Source organism: Lutzomyia longipalpis, chromosome 2 (genome assembly GCF_024334085.1).
Source record: "Lutzomyia longipalpis isolate SR_M1_2022 chromosome 2, ASM2433408v1".
Lineage (NCBI taxonomy): Eukaryota > Metazoa > Arthropoda > Insecta > Diptera > Psychodidae > Lutzomyia > Lutzomyia longipalpis.
The window spans coordinates 28,864,055-28,890,350 of NC_074708.1; the positions used below are offsets into that span (position 1 = coordinate 28,864,055).

The 26,296-nt window shown below is 35.7% G+C and overlaps 6 protein-coding genes across 7 annotated transcripts in view; 4 read left to right on the forward strand and 2 right to left on the reverse strand.

The window, feature by feature from the left end:
* Nucleotides 1–26,296, reverse strand: part of LOC129791241 (fatty acid synthase-like) — a 1,176,504-nt gene that overhangs the window by 997,606 nt on the left and 152,602 nt on the right. The window lies entirely within an intron of this gene.
* Nucleotides 1–26,296, forward strand: part of LOC129789960 (pupal cuticle protein) — a 1,201,887-nt gene that overhangs the window by 960,294 nt on the left and 215,297 nt on the right. The gene's annotated exons all lie outside the window — the stretch shown is intronic.
* On the reverse strand, nt 3,048–7,791 carry LOC129791239 (uncharacterized). The gene is made up of 2 exons (XM_055829308.1): nt 6,835–7,791; nt 3,048–5,138 (listed from the first exon to the last, which is right to left on the reverse strand). The coding sequence occupies exons 1-2, from the start codon at nt 7,789–7,791 to the stop codon at nt 3,048–3,050; spliced, it is 3,048 nt and encodes a 1,015-aa protein (XP_055685283.1).
* On the forward strand, nt 11,596–23,014 carry LOC129789897 (proton-coupled amino acid transporter 1). Its single transcript, XM_055827018.1, has 4 exons — nt 11,596–12,712; nt 21,419–21,867; nt 21,936–22,560; nt 22,716–23,014. The coding sequence occupies exons 1-4, from the start codon at nt 12,664–12,666 to the stop codon at nt 22,967–22,969; spliced, it is 1,377 nt and encodes a 458-aa protein (XP_055682993.1). The 5' UTR covers nt 11,596–12,663; the 3' UTR covers nt 22,970–23,014.
* Nucleotides 15,430–20,159, forward strand: LOC129789832 (zinc finger protein 658B-like). Of its 2 annotated transcripts, none has more exons than XM_055826890.1 (3): nt 15,430–15,787; nt 15,868–17,635; nt 17,711–20,159. In XM_055826890.1, the coding sequence occupies exons 1-3, from the start codon at nt 15,647–15,649 to the stop codon at nt 19,837–19,839; spliced, it is 4,038 nt and encodes a 1,345-aa protein (XP_055682865.1). In that variant the 5' UTR covers nt 15,430–15,646; the 3' UTR covers nt 19,840–20,159. The 2 variants fall into 2 exon arrangements, with proteins under 2 accessions (XP_055682865.1, XP_055682867.1); XM_055826892.1 differs by having other exon boundaries at nt 15,435–15,787; nt 15,868–17,631; nt 17,711–17,911.
* LOC129789917 (ethanolamine kinase) lies at nt 23,229–26,294 on the forward strand. The gene is made up of 4 exons (XM_055827042.1): nt 23,229–23,377; nt 23,450–23,853; nt 23,997–24,394; nt 25,594–26,294. Exons 2-4 carry the CDS (start codon nt 23,713–23,715, stop codon nt 26,114–26,116), a joined length of 1,062 nt encoding a protein of 353 aa, XP_055683017.1. The 5' UTR covers nt 23,229–23,377; nt 23,450–23,712; the 3' UTR covers nt 26,117–26,294.

Here is a 26,296-nt window from a genome sequence, read left to right on the forward strand (position 1 = left end):
ATACCAAATTGAGCGAAATCGGAGAGACCGTTCAAGAGATATGGCTCTTAGAACTTTTCAAATTCAAGAATTTTTTAAATGGTCATATCTTCTAAACGGCGACATAGATTTTCTTCATTTTCGGACTGGTGAAAGATATTAAGTCAGACTACAACATATCAAAAATTCAAGGAAATCTATGATCGGGATTCGGAGATATTGCCCCTTAAAATTAGGCAATTTTTGTTTTTGATTTTAGCGCCTCTTGCGGATGTTTTTGGAACTTGAAATGTTCTAGACAGTTATAGGGCTTCTCAATACCTTTCATTTGATACCAAGATGGTCAAAATCGGTCAAGCCGTTCTTAAGTTATATCGAAAAAACACTTTTTGCTTTAGGCCGCCATATTTGCTAAACGGCTTGACCGATTTTCAAGTATGAATTATCGATGAAAACGTCTCACTGAGCTCTACAACATACTAAAATTTCAGACCTCTAGCTATAAAGAAAGTGGTTGACGCTATTTCAAAATGGCGGACGGCGGCCATCTTGGATTTAGAAAATGCGAAAAAATGAAATTTTACACCCACATTTCTATAGAAAACTTCAAACCGGAAGTCTCTATCTTTAACCATTCTCGAATTATAAGGCAAAGTTTGGGCGACCGGCCGGCAGGACGGCCGGCAGGACGGGCCGGCAGGCCGGCCGGATCAAAAATTTTCCACCACCATTTTCGTAATGTGGGATGTCTAAAACGTGCTCATACCAAGTTTGGGCCCGATCTGAGGTGGTCGGTTTTTCCGACGATTACAATACTTGGTATGCCACGATTGTGGTATACCAACTAATTGAGAAAATTCTCAAGAGTCCCTGAAGAAGCCTCAATTTAGAGACAAAAACTTTGGATAAAAAAAACTGCTTTTATTTGATTTAAAAAGATTTTGAAACATTTCTAGAATATTGTTTTCTTTTATTGTATTGAGCCTCTAGAAATTTATTTCAAAGGTTTTAAACGACTTTGATCTAATGTTCTAGGTTGATCAGACCAGAGGTTTAAGTCATCATTTTAAGTTAATTTTTCCAAGATAGAAAGTTAGTGTAAAACGGTACTTGAGCCCTGCCTGAATCTGTAATTTTGTTAGCTTTTAATCCGGTTTAACTTAATTTTAACATCACGCATTTAATTACCTAAATTATAAAATCAATAAAAAATTGCTGTATCTCCGGCATTACAATTTGTTTTCTTCTAAATTGAAGAAGAGCATGAAAGAAAGAAAAAAAAACTCGATGGTAGGAGAGGACACAGATAAAAGCATCTATTATTAAATGTAAGTCTTATTATTTTAGTGAAAACAAAAAAAAAAGATATAAAATTAGAAATTAAAAAAAATTATGGAGAGAATGTGGAACACGATTAATATTGGCTCGGGCATAACCTCTTTGTAGTTAGTCCCAAATAAAAAGGATAAAAAATATTACAAAAAAAACTGAATATAATAAAGAAATAAACAAATTTTAAAAATCAAAAAAAAATTTTTTATTACTGGAAGTAAATTTCAAAAGAAAAGTCAATCATAACGCGTCCAGTTATAAGAGTTGGTGTCCCACAACGTGCAAAAGTTTGTTTATGCGTTGTAATTTAATTTATGAGTTGTATTAGTAGGCAAAATTGATTTTTTTTGTGAAAATCAGTAATTTGATGCATAAAAATGGTCATATCTCTGGTTCTATAAGACCTACAGAAATTTCTTGATTAGTTTTGGAAAGGTATTAATACAGGCTATAAATTGACATAAATTTCAATAATTTTCAAGGTCACCCCCAAAATACAAAATGGCGGATTTTTGTTTCACCAAAAGAGTTTTTCGCATTTTTCGTCCTGAAGGAATGGTTCTAGAGGTTGCTGATGTTCTAGAAAGTTGTAGAGTTTTGCAAAATCTTTAATTTGATACTAAGATGAGCAAAATCGGACAAGCCGTTCAAGAGATATGGCTCTTAGAACTTTTCAAAATCAAGAATTTTTCAAATGGCTATATCTTCTAAACGGCGACATAGATTTTCTTCATTTTTGGACTGGTGCAAGATTATTAGTCCTGCTACAACATATCAAAATTTAAAAGATTTGCCTAATGGGGATTCAGAGATATTGCCCCTTAAAGTTAGGCAATTTTTGTTTTTGATTTTAGCGCCTCTTGTGGATGTTTTTGGAACTTGTAATGTTCTATTCAGTTGTAGGGCTTCTTAAAACCTTTCATTTGATACCAAGATGATCAAAATCGGTCAAGCCGTTCTTGAGTTATATCGAAAAAACACTTTTTGCTTTAGACCGCCATATTTGCTAAACCGCTTGACCGATTTTCAAGTATGAATTATCGATGAAAACGTCTCACTGAGCACTACAACATACTAAATTTTCAGATCTCTAGCTATAAGGGAAGTGGTTGACGGTATTTCAAAATGGCGGACGGCGGCCATCTTGGATTTTGAAAATGCGAAAAAATGAAATTTTACACCCACATTTCTATAGAAAACTTCAAACCGGAGGTCTCTATCTGTTACCGTTCTCGAGCTATAAGGCAAAGTTTAGCGCACCGGCCGGCAGGTCGGCCGGATCAAAAATTTTCCACCACCATTTTCGTAATGTGGGATGTCTAAAACGTGCTCATACCAAGTTTGAGCCCGATCTGAGGTGGTCGGTTTTTCCGACGATTACAATACTTGGTGTTGGCCACGAAGTGGAACACCAACTAATTAGATTTAAATTTCTTTTTCCTTTATAGATTTTCTGTGTGTTTTGTAGCGAATTACGTGTATCGTGTTTAGTCAGACGGTGAGTAAGCTCATTGCGATCTTTGCACTTGCCTTTGCGATCTTGCGATCTCCGTAATCTTCGAAAGCGCTAACCGAGTTCATGACTCTTCAATTAAAAGACGAAATCGTTACAATAATTTATTATCCTTATTTATTTATTAACATTTATTTATTTTAATAATTTAATCAATTTTATTATTAAATTTTTAATGATATTCTTGTTTTTTTTTTAATGAGAAGAAAGTAGTCCTTTAGCTTCATAAATTATCTACTATGGCTTTTATAACATCGAATGCATCCCTTGCTGTGGCTTCAATGTAGGACGGAGGCAGAAGGAAGCCATGTGTTCCTGTATCCCTGAGTTCCAATGTGTAGCTGTAGGGAACTCCAATGGTGTTCAGCATGAACGAATCCACAGCACCAGGTCGTGGAAAGAGCATCTCATTGGCATCATCAACGAGGTACCTGTTGAGGCTGCTGTGCCCATTGAGCGCCTGAGCTGCTACATGCGCCATATCAATGAGATCATCATTCCTGCCATGCAGCTCCTTCGGTACACTGATCATCTGACCGTAGGAATGCAGGGAGATGAACACCGTGATCCTCTTTTTGTGCTTCATTGCAAATTGATGAAGGGCTGCACTTTCTGGCTCTGAGAGTGCCTTTGAGCCACTATAGAGATCCCCACAGGGCTTGCTTGTTATCCCCTTGGGTGTCCATTCATAGCTCCAATTTCTATTCAAGTCCACTCCTGTGCAGTTGAGCTCTTCTTCCGTGGAGTCTCCTTGAAACCACGTCCAGAAGGGCAGTGAGTTGAGGAAGCCCATCTTCTTGGGACGTGCACGTGATCGTGTCTTCCGCCATAGCCTATCATGGGTGTGGGTGTATTCGTAGCCATCGGGATTGAGGACAGGCACCACCAGCCAATCAACGGATCTGTAGATCTCACTCTGAGAATCATTCCGACCAATCCCCATTGCCAGAGTGTTGAGAATCCACATTGTAACAGCTGGTGCAATCCATTCCCTCCCGTGACTTCCTGCCTCAATCATCACAACAGGCTTGAGGAATTTCCGCTCCGTCGGACGCTTCCGTGGGCCTCTACCGTACCGCAGCTCCATCGTACCGTTAGCTTGAGAGAAGATCTTCACCATGATGAGGGGTAGGCCCTCAAAGGATCGTCCAAAGTGGCTCAATTCAACATGATCAGGATACTTCCGTTGGAGAAATTCAAGGAATTTAACAATATCATCAAATCTGTGGTACCTGTAGAAGGTAACCGGATGCCCCTGCTCCATCTCAATCTCATAGTGCTCCCTCCGTGTCATTTTGGGATTCGAGTAAGTGATGGCTTTCTGTAGATCCGAAATTACAGCCTCGTACACGATTCCCTGACTTTGGAGCGTCTCCTCAATGAAGGCCAGAGATTCCGGTGGGATTGCCAAATCTGTAGGACCCCGGAGACTTGGACCTTTCCACCATTGACACTTTTCACAATCCACAGATGATCTCAGCGTCGATAGGAAGCGAACTTGCCAAGCATTAGATGGCCTTAGACGCCACAACTGATAATTGCTGTAATCTACCTTTTTCTGTGCAATCTGACCCCCAAGACTCTCAGGTTTCTGCTCATCTGGCTTCTCCGTGGTTACAAGATGTTGTGCCAGGAGAGCAATAAAATTTCCTGGATCCAGAGGATTCAGAGACGTGGTCTCGGGTTTTTCCGTTGTAGTTGTTGTTGAAATTGTTGGAGATGAGAAAATATTGAAGAACCAGGATTTATCTTCCGTCATCTCATTCGGGATTGTTGTAGTTTCCGTATTATCCCCAGCAAACCACGTTCCTAGGCCTGACCACATTCCTTTCTCATGCACACCCTGATCATTTGCTTCCTTGTGCTCCACATCATTGCCCAGTTGATCCTGAAGAAGTTCTGAATGATCGTGGAAGTCGTAGAAGCTGTGAGTAGGTCTCTTAGGTTGACGATTTTTGGGTGTTGTGCTGTACGTGCTGATCACTTGATTATCCTGCTGGTTATGCTGTTTCTTCCTTTTACCACCACCACCCAATCCCATGAGGCTTGTAATGAATTTTCCAAAACGCGACATAACGTTGCCAAAGTAGTCAAAGACGTTCTCCTTTACTGGACTGCCGTATTTGAAAGTGTCCTCTAGACTGAATTCATCCTCTTCATCTTCCTGATCATCGTAGTCTTCATAGCTATCCTCTGAGGAAGATGAAGGAGCTGCAGGACGACGACGTTTCCTTTTGAGAATATTCTCCTGAGCATTGATTGGTTTAGCTGAATTGATGTCTTCTTGGTTCGTAGGTGGGATCCAAGGTTTTGGCTGAAGGATAATATTATTAAATTAATTGTATCATACTTTAAAAAAAATATATTAAATAAAAATTCATAGGAAAAATGTTTTCTTTTATTATTTCGATAATAAAATGGCCAAAAGTTCAGTCGAGAAATTACAGGGTTAGTCACAAAGATTGCTTATTTGTTTTTATTCATCTGGAGAATCTGGAAGTGCTAGTGCCCTAATGTCTGGTTTTTAATCTTATTCTTGTCTTCAACTTCCACGACTTCCACTTAAAATCACATTAAGTAATGAAAACAATTAAGTATATGACCTTAATGTCTACAGGTCAAGGTAAAAATTCTATGACTAATTTTCTTCAAGTTAAATTAACAAAAAAAAGTATATGTTAATAATAACCTGGCCTGGGTTTATAGTGGTTTTATGATGTTTAAAATAAAATTTATATTTAAGAAAACCAAGGAAAAATGGAATAAGTGAGCTGAGTAATTTAGTAGATGGACAACTACAAGAGGAGAAAGATCTTCTTAGATGTGCAGTAAATATTAAGACTTGGAGAATCGAATCCTCAAACTTTGACCTCAATCCCATCGTAGGATGATTTCACATAAACGGATATTATGCGAGGACATTACCGACGGTAAGTAATGTTTATATGATCGAAGTATTAGCTTACTAACTATTAAATATCTCATTTGTGATAATTTCAATAATTTTCCATCAATTTCTAATAAATATTTGAATGAGTTAGAAGAGCATCCACGTATGTTGTAGGTAGTTTTTGGTCACTGTTTAATAGATTCGACTAACTAAGCTCCTCATTCCATGCATTTTTTCATTGTTTTCATTCTAAAACTCCCTGATTCTCAAAAAATTGTTGCTCTCATTAAATTACATTTTTTTTAAATTTATTTTTTGTTAATATTCATTAAAATTTAACGAATAACAGGTAACTAAAGCTCATTAAAGAGAACTGTACCTGTGGAAGAAAGGCGGAAATTTTGGAGTTTTTATTTTATAATTAACTCTCATTTAATTTTAAATTTAATGAGTTGTTTTTAATTTTTTTTATTTAGTAGATGTTTTGAAGAAAAATTATTAAACATCAGCAAAGATTTAAATTCTAATTATACTTGTTCAATAATAGGAATTAATGAATTCAGCTTAAAAAAAAGCGATTCTCATTAGCCTTTAAAAACGAACAAATAAAACGATAAAACGTTATTTTTATTTAAATATTCTATGAAAGAAAATAAAAAAAATTAATTGGATAAGAAACTAATTTAAAGTAGGTTTTCCTAACATTACATCGTATCGTATGTGGTTAACCACAATGATATCGATTTGAAACACTTCTAAGAGAACATTTGATGTAGATTTTTCACAATAAGACGTAAAAAAAAAATTAAAAAAAAAAGATAATTGAGAAAAAAGTTACTTCCAAAGTTTTGCATTCCTAATAGCTTGCGCGAGTTTGCTTTTCCAAATTTTATGAAAGAAAGAAAAAAAAAAAGATAAAACTTAATTGCATTTAATTTTGCAGATAATAAATAATTTATAGGTGGAAAATTAAATTTTATCACTATTGGAGGTAAAAAAGCCAACAAGGTCAATTATGTCGTTTGCTCAAACAAATAGCATGAACTACCTACCGCTCGTAATCTCTGCTACCTACCTACATTCTAATTACTTTTTTATGCTACATTTGTTGACTACAAACCTGCAAATTATGGTCTTTAGGTGGTCTCAGAACTGTTGGTTTAGCTCTAACAGGAGGACTTTCAATTGAATCCTCATCTGCACTGGAATCATCATCATCACTTGAACTCTCATCACCATCATCATCACCATCGTAGTACAAGAGATCTTCTTCGTAGTACTCCTCTGAACTCCCTGATTCATCACTCTCTGACCTCTGGCTGGATGTTAAAATGGACATTTGGGTAATTGGCTCATATTCACTTGTTACGTGAACTTGCGTTGTTATCAATTTACTCGCATTTGGGGATTTTTTTGTGCGTTTCCGCACATTTGGCGAGGATGTTGTTAGCCTAACTTTCTCCTTGGTTGTTAGGGCATTCTCTACCATGTCGTATGCACCATTTAGAACGGATTCAACAGCCGAAATTATCGGTGGATTCACATAAATTACTTTCTTCTTTGAAGATCTCGTTGGACGTCTTATGTGTTGCACTGAACTTGCTGTTGGGTGTGAAGGTGATCTTGTTGGTGATCTTATTGGATTTGGGGTGAATTTGAATGAAAAAGTCGTGTTTTTCCTCAATAGTGGGATGAGTTTGGTTGTTGGTTTCGTCAAGAGGGTACAGTTGAAGGAATAAATGTCCGTTGAGACTGTTGATGCATTTCCTTGAGGAACTTTGAAGGATCCTTGATTAATTTTTTGTTCATTCTTCTTGTCCACATTTGCATCATTTTCATTAACAGAAATCAATTCCCACGCAGATGTTTGAGTTGTTGTTTGATTCCTCGGCGGTAGTTTTGAAGGAATATTCGTCAAATAGCTGTAATAGTTGTGCTTTGTCACTAAAATATCACTGTAATTGCCATTTCCTTGAGGTCTCTTCCGCACAATAATTCGATCACATGCATACCAATTGACTAAGCAACTAAGAACAATGAGGAATCTGCAGGAAATCAATTTTCTCATCATCTCCATTTACTAAACATCAAAGAAATAGCCAAAGAACCTCGCGGAATGATGTTCAGAGAAAGACTAAATAAAATAAAAGATTGGGAACTTTCTTTCCAATTTAGTCTCTCTTGAAGCAGTTGAATGCATAAAGGGGATAAATGGATTGGTTCAAGAAGAAAATTGTCTCATGGAGGAGGATCTTCTTGCCAATTATGCTTTAAAATTAATATGTGCCATGCATGGGATCACCAACTAATGGAATGTTATGTCAATTTCAAGACCACATTTACATTTGATTACCTCACCCAAAGATAAGTTCAAAACATATCACCCAATTCACTTTCCACTCCACTTACTGACCAATATTTTCTTCGTCATTAATGTATGTGAAAATAAATGGGGCTTAGAAGAATTAACAAAACAATGTACCTGCATTAGTTGACATTTTTTAGCGTTTAAACAGTAACATAAATCACAGCAAAAACCCATACTTTAGTCCAAAGATAAAAAAATGTATTTCAAAGAAAATATCACCTTGAATATCACTTTCTTTTCGATGTGACCGTTAAATCATAAACTATTTGCACAGTAAGTGCATACTTTGTGTGGGTCAAGAAAGTGAAAATGCATGACGATGCACTTATAGCACTCAAAAATAAATTCCAAAGTATTCCCACCAGATAAAATGATAAAGCTTCGTCACTGTACGTGAGACTCTCTTGATGACCACAAACAAATAGCCCTAAAGACTCTATTGTATACACAACAATCTTACATTCTTGAAGATTACGTTTTATATCATTTTATGCGGTAAAAATTTTTTAATTGGCTTTCATGGAAAGTTACCGATAATCTCATTGAAAAACTCGTGTGGCATACATTGCGCGATGTACATTACAGAGGAAAAAATCATCTGACCTTTTCCCGCCCAAGATCACTGATAGTGTGTAACAAATTCATCCTAACTTAAGCGCCTCTCACCCCTGTTGAAATTATACATTTTTATTCGAAAGCAAATGAGGAAGATAATCTCCTCAAAGCACGTGTCTCATTTATTTATACAACAAATTTTATAGGGATATTCACAAGAAATGTTTATTACCTACCTAAACATTCTTTTTAGATTTTGCAATTTTAATGAGCTGTGTTTATTGAAGTAAAATGAATAAGGGAGATTGGAGCTGAAAAAATTAGAAAAGAAGCTCAAAAAATTAAAGGAGTTCATTCGTTTGCATATAGAAAAGTCCCTTATTAGAAAATACACCTAGTCTTGTCATATTGAAGCCTTTTAACCTCTGAGATGCGGAGGCCTTGGCACACCCTTAGAATGCGAAGGTGGGGTCGTTGAGCGACCCCAAAAAGAAGGCCAATTTTCTCCCAAACTATACAACCTGGAGTTGTCGGGTTAGTGCCTATAGATTCCTTATATAGTCCTCTTGCCCCCTGCACCACAAATTCGCCACCCGGAAACACACAGAAGAAAATATTAGGGAAAAACATTTTTCACTCATTTTTCACAATTTCTTCGTGAGAAATTTGCCACGAAGTTTACCGCAACCACTATTTTTTCCACTACTTCCTCGCATTCCCCTCACTTCCCGCACCGTGACAAATGGCAATATTTCTCGAATATTCTTTATTGTTTTGCACATTTATATGCTTCTAATTATGTTTTATGTCGTTTATGTTACTTATTCGCGATAATTCTGACACTGAGAAGGTAAAGTGAGAAAGTAAACACAACCCTTCAACCCCCTTCAACCATATGATTCATGATGTGACTAACTTCATTCTGAGAAATTTTCCGCAGCATGGCCGTTACACCAATTTTTGAATTCCCTTCTTCTACATTTTCCTTAATAACTTTTCTTGTGGTGGTCGGATGTAGCTGAAATTTTTACACAACCTCCTCAGATAACCAAGGAACTTATTTCCAAAAGATGGGAACGCTAACTTTTATATTTATTAAGTTATAGCACGAAATATAGGGCTGGGGTCGTTCAACGACCCCGCTCCGCATCTCAGAGGTTAAGAAAAAGATATTATAAAAAAATGTTTTCTTAAAAAAAATTAAGGATTGAGAAAAACTATTAAAAAAACATTTTTAAAAAGAAAATGATTTCCATAAGACTTTTATTTTATAAGAATTTCATTATAATTAATTCTAGGCTACTGCTGCTCATTTTCCGATATATTTTCTAGCTATAGCTACTACCATTCAGTTTATGATATATAGCTATCTGCTACTAAAAAAAAGCTTTTGACCTAGCTTTGGCTACTCGCTAATTCAGTCTCAACTTTGCAAATTTCCCGATCTTAAAGATTGAACTGCTTAACCGATATTTTCTTTATTTTTTAAATATATTATATTTTTTAATGAAAAAGAATACTCAAATCCTTAAATTAACAAATAAAATTATGAAAATAAAAACTGAAAAATGAAATCTGTTAGGTTTATTGATATTTAAAAAAAAATCTATGTTGCTCGTGCAAATTTCAAAAATAATCAATACTGCGATTAGAAGTGAAAATGAGGGATATTTCCGTTCAGAAATAAACAAATTTCTTTACGAAAAAGAGTCAGGTAATACCTACATGTTATTTTAATGGAAAATTCGGGTTCTTCAATAATTTTTAAGATTAATTTTTTTGTAATCTGTTTCGGAAATATAATATTTTGAGTTTTTTGTTATTCTTACCCCCTTGTCTGACTTATTAGGCTCTTGTTCTCACTACTTTTTAGCTGTGAGATTCTTTCTTTAAAAGAATAACACAGCAAAGTCATTTGATCGAGCTCTAACATGAGATAAGCATGAATTAGGAGCCCTATACGAAGTCTATAAAAAAATTATTAATTATTAAAATTCGGTTAATGTTTGGGTCAGACTCAAAGCTTAATTTTAAATTCAAAAATCAACTAGAATATTTGCCCGAAATCACGCGATTTGCCCAAGTCTCCCGTATACTGTAAAGCTGTAGTAATATTGTAATTCAAGCAAACCAGTTTGGCAACAGATGTACTGTGTGCTATGGTTCTTTCCTTACAAAATAAAGTAAAGAAAAATAACTCAGAACCATTGAATTAATTTTATTCTCAAGGTCTGTTGATTTGCTTATAAGAATAAATTGCTGCTAATCAATCGATCCTACAGCATGCGGCTTTGTTATGTTGGTTTTATCTTCTACATTTTCTCATCTCACGTACATATGTGAGATTATAATAAAAATAAAGAGTTATGTTTTATTTTTAAATTAACAAAACCTCGTTCTATTGCTGCAAAATGCTCAAATAAAATTATATGTTGGGTATTCATTCAAAAAAAAATTAGTTTGTCGTCAACATAACAAATCTATATTTCCGTTGAATGAAATACTTTTTTACTGTTAGATTATATACCTACATATTGTACATAATTGTGAGTACGTTGACTTTTTTTTTCAAATTTGGAAGTCAAGTTTTAATTAACCTTTCTGTATGTATTACTGCAAATTCAGCGAGTATTCCTGCATATTACTTATGTGCATAATTTTATTAGTACAAAAAACACAGTCTGTGCACTTGTGCGAATGTAGTTAAAGAAAAAAAAAGTCAGCTTGCACAAAAAATGATAATCGCATGTTTTTCTTGAGTCTTGCACTGCAATATATTGGTGAAAATTACAGGAAATTCAACGCTCTTCCCACACTTAGAGAATTTGCGACAATCTCTCGATCGTGCGCCACTCGAAATTCATTCTCTTTGTCTCTCTTGGGCTCTCTTTATTGTAATTTCCTTTCATCTTTCCCGCTTATCCCGCCAAGAGACGCGCTCATGATTGCTCATAAACCGCGCGCTTCTCTCTTGGCTTTTCCATTGTGTGTATTACCTTTCGCTCAGTCTTCATTCTCAAGTCGATCGCGCCAGATCGCTGCGACGATCCGGCATTGCTTGGTCAGTAGTTCCAAACACACCCTGAAAGTGACCCTATATAATATACATATATAATTGTATATAGTGAAAAGTTACTCTTCGCTGTAAATTATCTTATTGTGTTAGATCACATTTGCATTTTAAACAATTTATCATAGCACTTGGCAATTATCGTGTTAAGAGTTTAGTTGAGCAAAATTGGAAAATACAAGAGAAAAATTCTTCCACTATTTTATGCTTAATTCCACTTGACACGCATACACTCAATGCACGATCATTCACAAAAAAAAATTCTTCAATGCCCCAGAAATATTCTCACACTGGTTATTCACATTGAAATTGAGTGTTTTACAAATTTATCGTACGGCGAGCTGCGTGCAATTGAAAACGTGCATTTTACAATCCTCGCGGAGTGAATCAATTGAGCCTCCTCTTCCATCTACTAAACTAATCTTCCATTCGTGCTATGAACTTGAACGTGAGATAAGATGTACACAACTTCAATTGAATCATCCTAATCACACCAGAGTGTCTTCTTTAGCAATATCACGCCGTCAATAGGAGCATAAAAATTGTATCACACACTCAATGTGTCTTTATGTGTAACAGTGGCATTTCTCCTTTTTTTTCTTTCTTCTTTTTGAATTTAATCTTTCAACAGCCTCATAACAAGATATACTTTATCATGATAAATATGATCTTTAATGATACTAAAGCGTGACACTATAAGATAGAGAACAAGACGCAAAACGTCTTAGGAACTTCCTTCTATCTATGTAAAATAAAGTGGCAATTAAGTGTTTTTATAAATAACATTTAATTCTTTTTCGTGAATTTTTTGAGAAATTTTAATCCATCAATTAGATTTTAATTCAAATCGCAATAAATTTACTCTTAAAAGTAATATTAAAAAAAAAGTGAACGGCGTGTCGCCAAGATATGCTATAAGATTTGTAAGACAGAGTGTAAATAAAAACATTTAAAATATGGAAATAGCAGAAACGAGTTTAAATGGAAGGAGTACTGATAAAAGAGGTAAGAAAATAAGAGATCCACGTGAAATATTCTCTAGATGATTTTAGAGAGCATTTCTCAATCAAAATGTGTTCTTTCACCTCTTCTACGTAAACTTAACATTTATAACTTGAAAAAATTATTCAATTCTAGTAAATTTCTTTGGACGCGAAAGGGTTAAATAGAGAGATCTTTATGCCTGGCTTGCGGGTGTTATTCTAGAGAGGAGGAAATAAATCAAAGATCATGCACCCACGCATATAGAATAAAATACAGTAGTAACGAGGGAATTTATTTGGCAATAGTTCAACAATTATTTTAAATAAAGAGACAATAAAGTTCAGTGAAAAAGACACGGATAACATGATACTTGGCAGGGGCGTTTGTTTTCGGAAATGCGGCATTTTTTTTCGATTTGTTTTTATTTTGCAATACCAGAAAAAAATCACATAAAAATACTTTTAATTTCAACAACGCAAATGATGCGTAGATTGAATGTAAATCAAGCGAAAATCTGTGGGATACCTCAAATATGAAAAAAAGTCTTTAAGATAAAAGCTTACGAGAAAGTATTTATTTTGTCTGGATTTGCAATATTGTTTTTCCTTTTATTTTTTCCCTAAAAGTACATTAATCATTTTTAAAAATCGTCCAAGATGATCAATTTTGGTCAAAGGGATGATTTTTGGCTGTAGTTCCTTTATAAAAGACGCCTTTAACCCTTGGATGATCGATAGTTATAACCTCAATACTTTGATCTTCAATTTCTCTAAAAAGAAAAAAAATCTTCAAGATTTTTTTCGACGAACTTGAAGTAATTGAACTTTCTTACACAATAATGAAGAATTTATCACGAAATGTTAAACAGATTTTAATTATATGTGATGATTAAAAATTTGTGGCCACCAATACCCTTCGAGTGTTAATAAACCATTTAAAAATTAACCCAGAGTCTAATTTTGATTATCCTGGATAATTTGAAAAAAGGATTAGAAAAGCTTTCAAGATATAAAAATTAAAAAATATATATATTGCAAGTTTTCCAGGCAAAGTACTTATTTTTCTAAAGCTCTTTGCATTATTTCGGTGTAATAGGGACTGTATATTTTTTAACGAATAATAATATTTCTTTTACTTGGTGTGAGAATTTTATGAGATTTCAGGAATAATAAAATGTCGTATTTTCATTGCCAATGTCAAGAAGGTTGAACGACTAAATATTACGCTCTTCGCTGAGCTGAGACAAAAAATCGTTCTTTATGTCGATTTTTTGACACCAGAATCTTTTTTCTTAATTCTTTTAAAATTATTTGTCTGACTGAAGAGCTATATTATGTATATCTTTCTTAATTAGGTATATACTTTGTTGATCCATTCTCAGTGAATCTGTTTATAAAATTTCTTCATTTAAAGTAATCTTAAGGCAGAGCGGGGTATAAAAAGTCACTTAGGGGTTATTTTTCAAATAATCTAAAAAAAAAAACAAATTTCTCAAATTGATAAAGCAGTTTCTAGTAGTTAGGCGCAATAGGATATTTTGAGCTTTTTTCAAATCCTTAAGTAACTTTTTTTGCCCCGTTTTCCCCCAACGAATTAAAAAAAATATATGTATATTTCATTTAAAAATTCCAGATTAATTAAAAGGATTTTATTATTATTTTTTACTTCTAAACTATTGCTCAGATAATCTCCAAATTGTAGTCAATTATTAAAGGTTGGTAGGGTTTTCCACCATAATTTTTTCAGATTTTTCCGAATTATAACTTGGGGGGAATGGGGGGAATTGGCATTTGAAAATTTTCAATTGACTTTTTTTTACACCGGTCTCCCCTAATATTTTGAATTTCGCGCCAAAATTAAATTGAAATTTCCGCTACATGGCGCTGGTTGCCTGAGAAGAAAGAGCTTCCTCTCGCTTGCACGAAACTAATAGTGTCTCCCTCGCACCGAAGATTTTTCGCAATTTTCTGGCGTTTTCCGCCGAATTTTCCGGCCGGAAGTAAGTTTTTGCACTCAGGAAGCGACACCGCGTCGATTGGCATTATTGGTTTGAAAAGTTCGCGAAAATGCATTTCTAGAAAAAAAAGTGCGTGTAAAATCCCCAACCGTCAAAATTTATGCCAGCCTCAATTTCCGCACAGAGCGACTCCCTGGGGGCCCTGGAGAACCCGTAAGTGGCTCAGGAGTCCCAAAAACGTGTTTTGTGAGAAAAAATTGACGGAAAAACAAAAAAAGTCGCATTTTTGGAGAAACAAAAAAAAAGTTCGTTAAAATCCAAATTTTCCGCGCCATTGTATAACACAAGGCTCTACCGCCGCGTAGCGTTAAATTTCTACGTCATTTTGTAGTATAAGGGAGCGTGGCCCAATTGCGACCCCCTAAATTCCCTCCCAGAAGGATTAAAAAAAAAGTTATATTAAAGTGAATTAAATCTTTCTAAGTTTGGTACCATTGGAAAGGTCATTTAATAGCCTAACTTTGTTCTCCAGATGCAAACATTCTAACTCTTACCTGTTCTGAGTAATAATCGAATTAAAAAAGACCTAAAAATACCTAAAATCTTTCAAAAAATTGTACATCAAGTAATAAACTAGACACTCTGAGCTACAGAAACGCGGCATAATATGAGACATGATAGTAGAAAATTAAACTCATATAAACTTTTTCCTAAAATCAGAAAATGTTGGCCAAGTGCTGAAAATGAATTTTGATTTTTTATTCGTTCTGTTGTGTACCAAATTAATTTATTTTAGACGGTAATATCACTTTACTAAAATATCTACATAATGTAGTGAAGCTAATTTTATAATACTTTGTCATTTACGGTAAAAAAAAGGGCGGTCGGAATTGGGCGCCGGCCGCAATTGGGCCGCGTTCCCCTAATCTTGAGACATGTGCTTGACACTTACTTAATTTATCAACAATTGTGTTGTGAGCATCAAAAATCACAAAAAAATGATCTCCACAGGGAGAGTTATTCACTATGCTGAAGCAAAGAAGTGCCGAATATGTGAAGTTCGAACGAATCTCATGGATAGTTGGATGGAGGAGTTCCGCTACATCCACAGGAAGCTCAAAGTAGTGACGGATTATGAGGTAAAAATATTTCACAATATACATAACTTGGCTTCCCGAAACCAGTAATTTGATAGATATTCTTTTGTAAAATTTTTCAGGAGAAATACAAGAATTGGTTGAGATACATTTGCATCTGCTGCAAAAGCCAACTTGATGATTTTTGGGATTTTAAGATTCGCTGCGATAATGCTTACCGGAAGTTTGTAGAAGCAACTGCACCATCTAGCAGTAGTTCCACCACGGACGATGACCTGAGGGACAATTTCGTCGTTAATAATGAAGAAATTGCAGATGTTTGTGAACGAATTAAGACGGAGCAAGAAACCGTACAGTATGAAGAGATTAATACTGTTGCACTACCTGGAGAAAATGCAACACGTCGAGGGAGACCAAATCCATCCAGCTCATCAACGATCAAAGAAACTCAGAAGCATAAAAGTGGTCAAAAGAAGAAGAATGAGGATTCGTCAAGCTACATAACACAAATTCATAACTTCAAAGAGGTCAGAGTTTTATTGCCACGAATAAGCCAAAAGGATGCGAGAGAAGGTGAAAAAGGTGGAACGTCGAGGCAGAGACTGATGCTCACTAAAAGTATTGATAGAAATGAAGTTTTACCAAAAAGGCCAAAAAGTCGTTCCGAACGAAGCGTCAAGAAAATGACTGAGAGGCACAGTTTAATGGCGGAACGCTATCTATGTATCCACTGTGGATATCAATTTTCCCGGAAAACAACTCTACGTCAACATATGGAAAAGCATTTGAAAAAGCGACGTGAACAACGGAGGAAAACGACATCTGAAGACGTGCAAAGTAACCCTCCCAACACATCGTCAGCTTCTCCATCGATGAATAATGAGCAACAACTGAGACTCACTTGTGGCTACTGCAATGAGAAGTTTATTTGGTTTACAGAGTACAAGAATCATTTGATAGCTCATTCCAAGAAAAGAGTCCGCCCATCTGCCTTGAAAGAGCATAAGACGCAAGAACAAGCTATAAGGGGAGTAGTGTACTGTACGTATTGTAAGAAGGAATTTTACAATCGTGGACTATGTAAAATTCACAGTAGGACATGCAAGAAAAATGATAATAGAACTGAGAAGGAAAATGTGTCTTCCACGCCGCTTAGGCACATCGAGACGATCTTTCTTCCTGAAGAGGAAACTCACACAGAAAATCAAGATATAACCTCTTTAGATGTTAAAGTCGAGATGATTACCAGCGATCACACAGATGAAAACACAATTAAAGAAAATCAGACACTCGAACGTGAGAAGAATATAACCCCAATGTATGCTGAAATGGACGAAGCTGAATCGGAAAATTACTCAGATCGTGACAATGATGAAATTTCAGTGGAAGAAAATCCACTTTTAGAGGAAGAAAACGGAAATGGAGAGAAAATAAAAGAGGAGGAAATACCACAGCCCAAACCTTTCCAATGTTACAAGTGTGAATTCAAATCAAGCAGGAAGTCAGTTTTGAGCCAACACATGCAAAATCACTTGATGGAACAACAAGTACTACTTGAGGAAAGGATCTTCAAAACCATCGAGAGGAACATACAACAGCATAGTACGAACGATGAGGATCAACTGAAATTCACTTGTGGATACTGCAAAGAGAAGTTTATTTGGTTTACGGACTACAAGACTCATATGGAGTTGCATGCTCAGAAGAGAATCCATTCCTCTAAGAAGAAAAAGAAGAAGACGAATGCACATTCGAGGAGTTATGAGAAATCTCAAGCCGTAAGAAAAATACACCACTGTACGTATTGCAGGAGGAGATTTCAAAATGGCGGACTATGCAAGATCCACATTAGAACGTGTGCTAAGAATTTTAGAAGTCCAGAGAAAGTAAGTAAGTATAAATTCGAAGGGATATTTTTATCTGATGAGGAAGTTAACACATAAAATTATTATTTGAACATTTTAGGCAACAGTGACAAGTTTAAGAGGCAAGAAGGACAAAAACTTGGACGCAAAGAGAATGAAGACTTGGAGGACGCTGAAGGAATGGATGCTAGATCGGAAAATCAATCAGATTATGACAGTGATGTAATTGCAGTGGGAGAAAATCAATATTCTGATGTAGAAGAGGCAGGAATACAGGAGCAAATACAAGAGTTTAAACCTTTTCGATGTCATCATTGTGGATTCAGATCCAAAAGAGAATCAAACCTAAGACAGCACCTCCAGGTTCATTTTAACAAAAAATCCATTTCTGTGGAAGAAAAGAGACTTGCAGAGACAAGAAAACCGGGGTTAAAATCCTTCCAATGTCTTCATTGTGGATCCAAATATACAAGGAAATCATTTTTAAGGAAGCATCTGCAGAAGCATTTAAACAAAAAATTCAAACCTGTCTTTATGAATTGTCATCATTGTGAATACAGATCTAAATGCAAGTCAAACTTAAGACGACACCTAAAAATGCATTTTAACAATGGATCCAAAAAAATCTCAAAGGAGCTTAAACTCTACCAATGTCATCGTTGTGAATTCAGTTCAAAAAGAGAATCGAACGTAATGCGACACCTGCAAAAGCATTATCCTGCAAAGGCAAGAATAGAAGAGTTTAAACCCTTCCAATGCCATCATTGTGAATTCCGATCAAAAAGAGAATCAAACCTAAGGCAGCACCTGCAAAGTCATTTTAATAATAAATCCAAACACAAACCCTTCCAATGTCATCATTGTGAATTCAAATCAAAAAGAGAATCGAACCTAAGGCAGCACATGCAAAAGCATTATCTTACAAAGGCAGGAATGCAGGAGCTTATATCCTTGCAATGCCATCATTGTGAATACACGTCTGAAAGTAAATTAAATTTAAGACGACACCTGCAAAGGCATTTCAACAAAAGATCCAGGATATTCCAAAGGAAAATTTCTCTTAAAGAAAAGCAAAATGCAGAGACAGGAATAGAGGAGTTTAAACCCTTCCAATGTCATCATTGTGAATTCAGATCTAAAAGGATATCAAACTTAAAACAGCACCTGCAAAGGCATTTTAATAAAAAATCCAAACACAAACCCTTCCAATGCCATGATTGTGGATTCAAATATAAAAGGAAAGTATTTTTAAAATGGCACATGCTGAAGCATTCAGACAAGAAATTTAAGTCGTTGGCAGACTTTAATAAATGTGGATATTGCCGGATGGAATTTAACACAGGAGCAGAATATAAGGCTCATTTAAAAATTCATTTCCGGAAAACTTGTGATTTCTGTCCTGCAGTATTCAAAACTCATAAACAATTGCTTACGCATGAAAGGAAACATACGGGTGAAAAACCTTTTCTATGCGATATCTGCGCTAAAGCCTTTCGCAGTAAAGGGACTTTAATAAATCACATGTCCTGCCACACAGAGGAGAAAAAGTTTAAATGTGATATTTGTAGAAAAGCCTTTAAAACGAACACAACATTGACAAAACACAAGAGAACTCATCTGAAAGATCTTCCATTCAAGTGCGAAATGTGCCCAAAGTCCTTCCACAGTAAATACTTGTTAGTATATCACATGACCGTACATACCGGCGAAAAAAATTTCAAATGTAGCGACTGCAATAAAACATTCCGATTAAAGAAAAATCTCAACGTTCATCGAAGAATTCACACAGGAGTAAAACCATACATGTGCAAAATTTGCAAAATTCGCTTTAGAACATTGACTATTCTGAATTGTCATATGACTATTCACACGAAGGAGCGCAAATTTAAATGCGATCTTTGCGACAAGAAGTACGCGACGCTTAGTGCTTTGACGATTCATAAAAAGGTTCATACAGGAGAGAGACCCTTCCTGTGTGATATATGCTCAGCAGATTTTCAATTGAAACACCACTTGCAGGCACATATAAAAACTCACGAAGACAATGGTACAAAAAGGCGAAAAAGAAGGGTAAAGAAGGAAAAAGGAAATGATGGAGAAGAAAAAGGGAAGGAAACTGATGAAGAAGAAGATGATGAAAGTCAAGGAAAAACAAAGAAAATAAAAATGGAGAAAATTGAGGAAACTGAACAAACAGATGAAGAATCTGACGAGGATTACAAGGAATAAAATTAAGACAGGAAGAAAAATTACATAAATGTCATCATCATCATCATATAATCATCATATATTTCATTTCAATGTATATCTACAAGGAAAGAATTTTAGCAACAATAGCCATATGCTGTGCTGTTGCGATTATGGAGTGTATCTGGATGTCACTAATCCACCGACGTCATCAGAATTGGAAAGATACTCCAACAGTGCGCTCCTGGTTGGAGCACCGATCACGTCCCAAACATTGTTCATGATGAGAGGAGCCAGGTACAGGAAAGACCTTCTGAACCCCTCCGATCTGGGCATAGGGACATTGAAGTGCTCCCTTCTTCGTACGGAGCTCTCAGCGAAGCAGGCGGGGTGGCGGCCTCTAAGAAAGGCGTCAGCAACGACGTAGATATGCAGGCATTGTAGGGGCATTATGTTCCACGCACGGAACAGTGGTTCCGAATGCTCCCTGAACCTCGCAAATGACATCGTTCTGATGGCACGCTTTTGCGCCACTACGAGAGATCCAATGTGGACATCCAGCGCTCCCCCCCAGAAGAAAAGGCAGTACCTTAAGTAGGATTCCACTAACGCAAAGTAGAAGACTCTGAGGAGCCCAGGCGTACATTGATTAACTTAAACAAGCACAACTAAAGAAAAAAAATGTTATTTATCCTGTAAAACAAAATACCAATAAAAATATTGAGGAATTTTTAATTTTTATATTCGGTGTTTTTAATTCTTGTCTGGCTGAGACTGAGAATACAAGATCACAAGTACCCCGTCTTCTCCTATTGTAAAATGTGTAAGTATTCATTAGATTTCAGCTCTTAATTTGGTTGTAAGCCTTATTCTTTGTTCCATATTAAGTAAAAGAGATTACAGACTTAGGGTAAAATTAAGAACTAAATCCGGTTTAAGTTTTCTCAAACCAGACTTTAGTTTTTAAGTCAAACTTTATATTTTTAGGTCAAGCGGGTCAAGCCTAAGTTTTTTTTTAAGATCAGACTTTTAGAACTTTTAATACTTTTAGGTCATAAAGTTAGATCACGCTGAATCAGAACTCAAACCGTTTTTGGGCGATTTTCACTCTAATTTCGTTCTAGAAAGACAATTAGCGCCTTGTCATTAATCGTGCATTGAATTCCAAAAAAAATCATTTAGCCCGACTTAAACCCACCATAAGGAAATCTAAAGTCAAGATTAAAAATAATTTGGACTCACTAAAGAAAATTTGGCGTAATAAACTGATAAGGCTTGATCCTAAAAAAAAATTAGGTTCATATTCAAAAAATTAAATTTCTTTAGAAAATTTAAGCATTTCTTAAAAAATTAGGTCTGAACATTATTATGTTTTGAAAAAAATTATGTTTGGGTTAAAAGAAATACTTAAGTTTAATAGAATTTTAGCTTAACTTAAAAATACTTAAAACTGACTTATAGTTAGTGAATTTCATCCTTTATCTATTTTCATCAGGCAATGTTTATTGTCTCAATAAAATAGCTCTAAAGGATTTTTTTTTAAAAATTTGCAGCTTCAATAAAATTTTTAAAAAAAAGTCTTAACAATTATTATCACTTACCCCCCTGATATTTCACACAGATCCTGAGGATCCTATAAATCCAAAGAAGGATGACAATGACGGAGCTGACAATGTCGCTGCGGAAGCTCCAAATTCCCACGCTATGTCCTACCTTGAAACCATTGTTCACGTCTTCAAGGGCAACATTGGGCCGGGTCTCTTTGCCATGGGGGATGCTATGAAAAATGCCGGCCTCATCCTTGGACCCATTCTTACCATTATAATTGGTATTGTCTGTGTCCATTGCCAGCATATCCTACTGCAGTGCTCCAAGAAGATGCGGACGAAAACAAATTCCGACGAATATCCGGATTTTGCAAGAACCGTTGAGCTTTGCTTCGAAAATGGACCACCACGATTGAGGCAATGGTCCAGGACGATGAGGATCATTGTGAATGTCTTCCTCTGCGTAACACAGCTTGGATTCTGTTGTGTCTACTTTGTCTTTGTCAGCACAAATCTTCAGCAGGTTCGTTGAAATCTTCATTCCTTGCTTAGAATTTTTTTAAAATTAATTTTGTGTCCTTTTTCTTGTAGATTTGGACTGAATATGGAATTATTATAAATGATTATTTGAATTATTTAATCATTTGTATACCAATCCTCCTCACCAGTCTCATTACAAATCTCAAATTTCTCGCACCATGCTCCGTGATTGCAAGTGCCTGCATGCTCATTGGCACAGGGATCACTCTCTACTTCTCTGTGGATAATCTCCCGAGCCCCTCTGAAAGGAACTTTGTGTCAACTTGGGAACAACTACCACTGTTCTTTGGTACAACATTGTTTGCCTTTGAGGGAATTAGCCTTGTTCTTCCGCTGCAGAATGCCATGAAGGTTCCGAGGAATTTTCATCGTCCTGCCGGGGTGCTCAACGTTGGAATGGTCTTCGTGACGTTCCTCTTCACTGGACTGGGATTTCTGGGCTACCTCAAATATGGCGAACACGTTGAAGGGAGCTTAACACTGAATCTCCCAAAGGATATTCCTCTGGCACAATCTGTTAAGCTTCTCATCTCTCTCGGAGTACTCCTGGGGTATGCTCTGCAATTCTTCATTGCCATACAGATAATGTGGCCGGGGATTCAAGGAAAATTCGGACCACGGAATTATCCTTTAGTTGGCGAGTTTATATTCAGGACCTTCATGGTTTTAGTAACACGTGAGTATAAAAAATACTTTTTTTTGTTAATTTTAAGAAGACAAGCTTTTTAGCCTTCAAAACTGCCTTAGAATGCTAACAAGGATCGCAGAATGACCCCAAAACTCCTGAATCCTTAGTCTAAAAATTATTTTTTCTTGCTTTTCCTTTTGCAGTTGCAATTGCAATGACTGTGCCAAAATTGAGTCTCTTCATTTCCCTCAATGGAGCTCTGTGTTCAACGGCTCTAGCATTGGTTTTCCCACCGTTCATTGAGTTGGTTGTCAACTGGGAAGGCAGCAAAGGACCTGGAGCTACGAAATTGCTGAAAAATGTCTGCATAATGGTGATAGCACTACTTGGTTTTGTTACAGGAAGTTACGAGAGCTTAGCGCAAATTATTCGAGCTTTTTCTCAGCCAACACCATGATGTTTAAAATAAAGAACAGAATTTTATTGAATTTTCTAAATCGTATTTTAAGGAGTTTTTATGTGGTGGAAAAGCAGAAAAAAATATGGAGGGAAAATTAATGATTTTGTGCTTTGGGAAATTTTCTCTTTCGCGCGCTTTTTGTAAGCTCTATAAAGGTAGCTTAAATCCAATCAATTCCACGAATTGCCTTCTCATTTCAGCCCATATGAATTTATATCTTCTATCTTACATTGATAGAGCTTGGGAGTACTCTCAGAGAGCTCATTCCTCTCTCATTTATTCCTCATGACAGAGGCACAAAAAGTAGTTTGTTATGTGGAAATAAAAACATGCATATTTTCTAAAAAAGAATTAGTAATGAATTATGAATAGTAACGTGTAAATACAAGTGAGAATGTAGACAAGGTGAGTACGTGAGACAAAAATTGCACAAGTCCTACTTTTCCATTATTTAAATCTTCATGAATTTTCTTTAAGAATTTCCTTCACACAAAGATCAGTATTTTTCACCAAAGATCAGTATATATGAACGAAAGCACCCAGTTGTTGCTTGTGGGCTTCTCAGATTGCTGACCTCAGAGATCATCGATATATTCAGTGTACTCCCAGTTGCGTTGGCAATTGCTTAGTGACGACAACACGTGATAATTCCGAGACGACACTTGAGTGTGGAATTTTTGTAATTTAGCACGTCTAGTCGGTTTTCCAGAATTCTTAACATTCCTGAAGCTTTCGCTGTTATGGATCCTGTAGGGAGACTGGATGAGCCAAATGCTCCATTTGTTCCTGTTACAATTCACGAGGCTACCATTTTCGAGGGAGCACGTAAAATTCTCGAAAAGATTCGCCCCACCTGGCCCAGTGAAGGCATCGAATTCAAGGTATTTTTTGAAACATTTCATTGCAAAGAGAAAAAAAACTATCTTACTGAGGTCAGCTGCCCCCAATCCATTTGACCTTATCAGTCTCACACAGACTTCGATGTACATAATTGTAATATGCTCCGCCTCATTCTCATCTACAGCTCTTCACTGATGGCATCACCAATAAGCTAGTCGGATGCTTCTACGGAGATGTTAAGGATACCGTACTTATTCGTGTTTATGGCAACAAAACGGACTTGTTGATCGATAGAACAGCCGAAACACGAAATATTCGGATGCTGCACAGCTTTGGCCTAGCCCCTCAGCTCTATGCAACATTCAACAATGGCCTAGCCTATGAATTTGTGCCAGGAGTTACTCTCACTCCAGAATCCGTCATTGAGCCATCGGTATGGACCCTTGTGGCACAAAAAATGGCTCAAATGCACAGGCTACAGTGCTGGACGGAGATCCCACGCATTCCAATGCTGAGGGGCAAACTAGAAAAATTCCTCAGCCTAATTCCGGAGACATTCACCAGGTCAGAGATTCATGTTCGGTAAGTAATCTATTGTACACGCATTATTTCCTTATTTCGTCGCTGATTTTTCCTCAGATGATAAGATTTGCGATGATTTATGAACAGAGTTCGGAGACTGATTAAGAAATCTATATAGAAGACATTAAACCCATTTCACGCAGAAAAATCACAACTTCAACAAGACTTTTGGATTTAATTTAAAGACGCATCAAAACATTTTTGAGCTTTCTCAATTCTTTGTGAATAATAAACTTCATTATCTTTTATTGTTTGAGCGTTGTCACATAGAAAACTACTTTACAACAAGCATTAAATGATTTCAAGGATTTCAACATTAATTTACACAGTTAAAAGCATGACATGCTTCTAGGAACCTATATAATTTTATGATATAAAAAAACTAAGCTTTATGTTAAGCTGATTAGGCTTTTTTACACAATAAAATTAAATATTCTCCACAGACTTACGACTTTTACTTATTTAGTCCGAGATTTAGAGAAAAAATGTCTTCACTCATGTTTAACCTGTTTAACTCAGATATGCCGAAGAAACTTTTGAAGTTTTTGGAAGCTCTGACTTCAAAAATGTCTTAAAAAATTAATTCTCATTTTTTTTTAATTCTGCCCACACTTCAAAGTTTTTCCTTTAAATGAATCAATTCAGCTTTATTAAAAATTTTTTTTAAAATTATTTTCTTGATTTTTAAGATTTCTTTAGTTAGGCTTTAGTTAGAGCCTAATTTTTCTAGTTTAGATTTAAGTTTTTTTTTTAAAGCTAACTCTACATTTTCCTTTTTCAATTGAATTATTGTTCATAAACATAAAGAAAACTTAAAGTTGGCTTAAAAAATATTCTAAACAAGACCAATGTTTTAGAACTTCTAATGCAAGATTTTAAGAATTTTTTGATTTTTTTTTCTTATGAATTTAAGACAGATTTTGCAAAAATTTTGGGACTAACTTTGTAGAAAATTCACTTCTCAATCAAAATTCTCGAAATTTTGCATTAAAAATTCTTAAACATTTCTTTTAACTGAATTCTATCGATTTTTGAAGAAAAAAACAACTTTTTGTAACATTTCTATTTATTAAAAATTAATAAAGAAAATTTTCTGAATGTTCTAAATAGATAAATCTGTGTTAATTTGTCACCAAAAAGCCCAATTTGGGTATTTCTTTTATTTATCTTTTTTTCTTTATTTCTTTATTTCCTTTTAGAGTAAAGGATCAATTTTTGCCTCTCTCCAAACTCCGTGCCGAAGTGGACCAACTTTGTGATCACTTGGAACGTCTCGGGAGTCCTGTTGTGTTCTCCCACAATGACCTCCTCCTTGGCAATGTGGTGTACACCGAATCCCTGCGACAGGTAACATTCATTGACTACGAGTATGCCGCCTACAACTACCAGGCATTCGACATTGGGAATCATTTCACTGAATTTGCCGGCATCGATGAGGTCGACTACACACGCTACCCATCACGTGAATTCCAAATGAATTGGCTCAGAGTGTACCTCGAGACATTCCAGCATCCGCAAAAGGTGACGCAAAATGATTTGGATCGTTTGTACGTTCATGTGAATCAATTTGCCCTCGCATCGCATCTCTTCTGGACCGTCTGGGCGCTCATTCAGGCTGAACATTCAACGATTGATTTTGATTTTGTTAAATTTGCTCAAGTCCGCTATGGGGAGTACCTGGCGCGAAAGGATGAATTCCTGGCACTATCCTATGAGAATTGATGCCGCATTAATACACCAAAGGACATTCCTGCACTTAATCTTTTTTTTAATAATTCGAAAATTCAAACCAAAATTGTTAATTGTTAAAAAAAAAACTTTTTTAGATTATCAAAATTTTTCAATCTGGAGGCTTTAAGAAAAAATGATAAATTTGAATAAAATTCCTTTTAATTTTAAAGT